We start from the raw sequence: 3,055 nt of genomic DNA on the forward strand, positions 1-3,055 counted from the left end.
TTCCTTCTATTTCATTTCTTTCGACTCCGTTTTATTTCTGTTTTTCTCAGCTCTCTTCACAATGTTTAAATATAACCTAAAACTGAAATCATAGATGAGTGATGTATTATTTTCATGTTTATATAAGATTATTCAAAAACAATTAATATAATTTTTAAAATAGTAAAAGGATAAAATTTCTACTTTTTATTTCTCTAATTAAAATAAATGGAGTCTTGATCTCTTCATTTAAAAAAACATTTTTTATTTATTCTCAATTCCATATTTTTCACTCTATTTATACACCAACTCTCCTTCTCCCTCTTCACTCTCTCTCTCATAGAAATCATTGTGTCTGTCTGCACTTCTCACTCCTCACGATTTGTTTTATTTAAGAGAGAGAGAAAGTTCCTATGCAGTCCTTCATCTAAATTCAGTAGTGTACCCCCCTTATCATTCATTCACCCTCTTGTCTTCCTCTGACAAGACACACAGTTATTATTATGGCAACAAAAACAGAGGAACAGCAACTTCCTCTATTGAGTACCAAAGAAAAAACATGTTCCTTTTCAACCATCATCATGGAAGAAACAAAATCTCTAATGTTGTTAGCTTTCCCAATAGCCCTAACAGCTCTCATTTTCTACTCCCGTTCCATGATATCCATCATGTTCCTCGGTTACCTAGGAGAACTCGAACTCGCTGCCGGTTCACTCGCCATCGCCTTCGCCAACATCACCGGCTACTCCGTCCTCTCCGGTCTCTCCCTCGGAATGGAACCTCTCTGTTCACAAGCCTTCGGAGCAAACAATCCTAAACTCCTTTCCTTAACTCTCCAACGTTGTATCCTCTTCCTCGTACTATGTTCCATTCCCATTTCAATTCTCTGGCTTAACATGTCGCAAATCCTCGTTTCGTTACACCAACAACCAAACATCACAACCATGGCTCAAACCTATCTAATCTTCTCTCTCCCTGATCTCATCACAAACTCATTCATCCACCCTATACGTATCTACCTTCGTGCACAGGGAATCACTCACCCTGTCACCATAGCATCACTCGCCGGAACTCTCCTCCATATCCCTCTATGTTACTTCCTCTTCCTTCATTTCGGATTCGCCGGAGTCCCGGCTGCTTCTGCAGCTTCAAACCTCTTCATCTTACTCTTCCTCGTGGCTTACCTTTGGTTAACCGGCATACACCGCGCTACATGGACAGCACCGAGCCGAGAGATTTTCACCGGGTGGAAGCCTTTGCTTCATTTCGCGGCTCCAAGCTGCGTTTCTGTTTGTTTAGAATGGTGGTGGTACGAAGTAATGATCGTTTTGTGTGGTTTACTTGTGGACCCCACTATAACAGTCGCTTCCATGGGGATTCTCATTCAAACAACTTCATTCATTTATGTCTTTCCATCTTCTCTTGGATTCGCTGTTTCCGCGCGTGTCGGAAATGAGCTTGGCGCTAACCGTCCTTCCCAAGCGAAACTATCATCCATCGTGGCGATTTTCATCGCTGTGATAATAGGTTTCTCAGCAATGATTTTCGCAACGACCATGAGGTTTAGCTGGGGGAGAATTTTTACTACCGATGAAAATATTCTGAAGTTGACATCATTGGCGCTTCCGATTCTTGGATTATGTGAGCTTGGTAACTGTCCTCAGACGGTGGGTTGCGGTGTCATTAGGGGAACGGCGAGGCCGCGTGTGGCGGCGAATGTGAATCTCGGTGCATTTTACATGGTGGGGATGCCGGTGGCGGTTGTGTTAGCGTTTTGGTTAGATGTTGGGTTTCGTGGGCTTTGGTTGGGCCTACTTGCGGCCCAAGTGTGTTGTGCGGGGTTCATGTTGTATGTGATTGGGATCACTGATTGGGATTTTGAAGCCGTGAGGGCCCACATGCTTACTTCTGTTGATTGTATGGAGAATGGAAAGGATAAAGATGATGGAATGATGAACGGTCAGAAACCGTTGTTGACTGATATTGTTACTGAGACTTGACTTTTGATTAAAATTAACACCCATGCTATTGTTGATGGTGTAATGTCTAAAATCTAATCCTCCCTCCGTTCCTTTTTAAGTGTCACTTTTTGACTTTTTACACATACCAAAGAAGCTAATCATTATTGTTACTTTTCAAACAATAATTCTTCTTTTACCTATAATACCCTTAATTATTTATTACATTCACTTTACTTTTTCTCTCTCTGCAATCATTATCTAGGGGTAATTTTGACAAAATTACAATTAAATTACCTTAAACTTTGCAAGTGACAATTAAAAAGAAACAATTTTTTTTACAAGAAAGTGACACTTATAAAGGAACGGAGGGAGTATTGTTTTGTAATTTGTGCTAAAAAATATATTTAATGTACATCTATTCTTTTTTTTCGATACCTGGTTAATAAATAAAATTATGATTAATTTAATCAAATAGATCACTGTTTTTAAATGTGATTGACGATTAGTCTAAGTTGTATACAAAAAGTGTCTTAATTTATTATTTTGTAAATTTCCATAGGAAAACAATATAATGTTTATGAAAAATTAAAAGTGTTATTTTATATACAATATTTAGATTTGACTTTAATGCAAAAGATTGATCTTGTGCTTTTTAGAATTAGTCTTTTTTTTCTTCAAAATCCTACTAAACTTTTCGAGGGGATGATGTTGATATTTAAGGAGATGAATCTCACTATTTTAAGTTTCATAATTTGAAGTCTTTAGTGCGTCATTTTCTATTTCTATTAAGTCCTTTGTATTTTGTTTGTAAGACTTTATTCTTAAGTTTCTTTCTTAAGTTTGAAGGATATAGTATTTAGTTGTAACTGTGATTTATTACGCTATCTATAATTGTTATCTTGCAAATATTTGAGAGAGAGAGAGAGGGTTTTATTGAAAGTGAGAGGGGTCTCAAATTAAGGGCGAGTCTGAGTCAAAATTAATAGGTAGTATTAGGAAAAACACACTGGAATGAGAAAGTTCATATGAGACCATTGTGTACTATTGACTACTGATTAATGAATTTCCTTTCATTAAGATGATGTCCTTCAGACGTAGGTGACGTTGCACTAAAC

The 3,055-nt window shown here is 37.5% G+C and overlaps 1 protein-coding gene across 1 annotated transcript; it reads left to right on the forward strand.

The window, feature by feature from the left end:
- Window positions 1–325: 325 nt before the first annotated feature.
- On the forward strand, window positions 326–2,125 carry LOC127107035 (protein DETOXIFICATION 51). Its single transcript, XM_051044312.1, has one exon. The coding sequence runs from the start codon at window positions 483–485 to the stop codon at window positions 1,977–1,979; it is 1,497 nt and encodes a 498-aa protein (XP_050900269.1). The 5' UTR covers window positions 326–482; the 3' UTR covers window positions 1,980–2,125.
- Window positions 2,126–3,055: the final 930 nt, after the last annotated feature.

The sequence above is a fragment of the Lathyrus oleraceus genome, chromosome 7 (assembly GCF_024323335.1).
Source record: "Lathyrus oleraceus cultivar Zhongwan6 chromosome 7, CAAS_Psat_ZW6_1.0, whole genome shotgun sequence".
Classification (NCBI taxonomy): domain Eukaryota; kingdom Viridiplantae; phylum Streptophyta; class Magnoliopsida; order Fabales; family Fabaceae; genus Lathyrus; species Lathyrus oleraceus.

Excerpts from the sequence above, each read along its gene's own strand:
- LOC127107035 (XM_051044312.1), top strand. The coding sequence starts at position 483 with ATGGCAACAAAAACAGAGGAACAGCAACTTCCTCTATTGAGTACCAAA.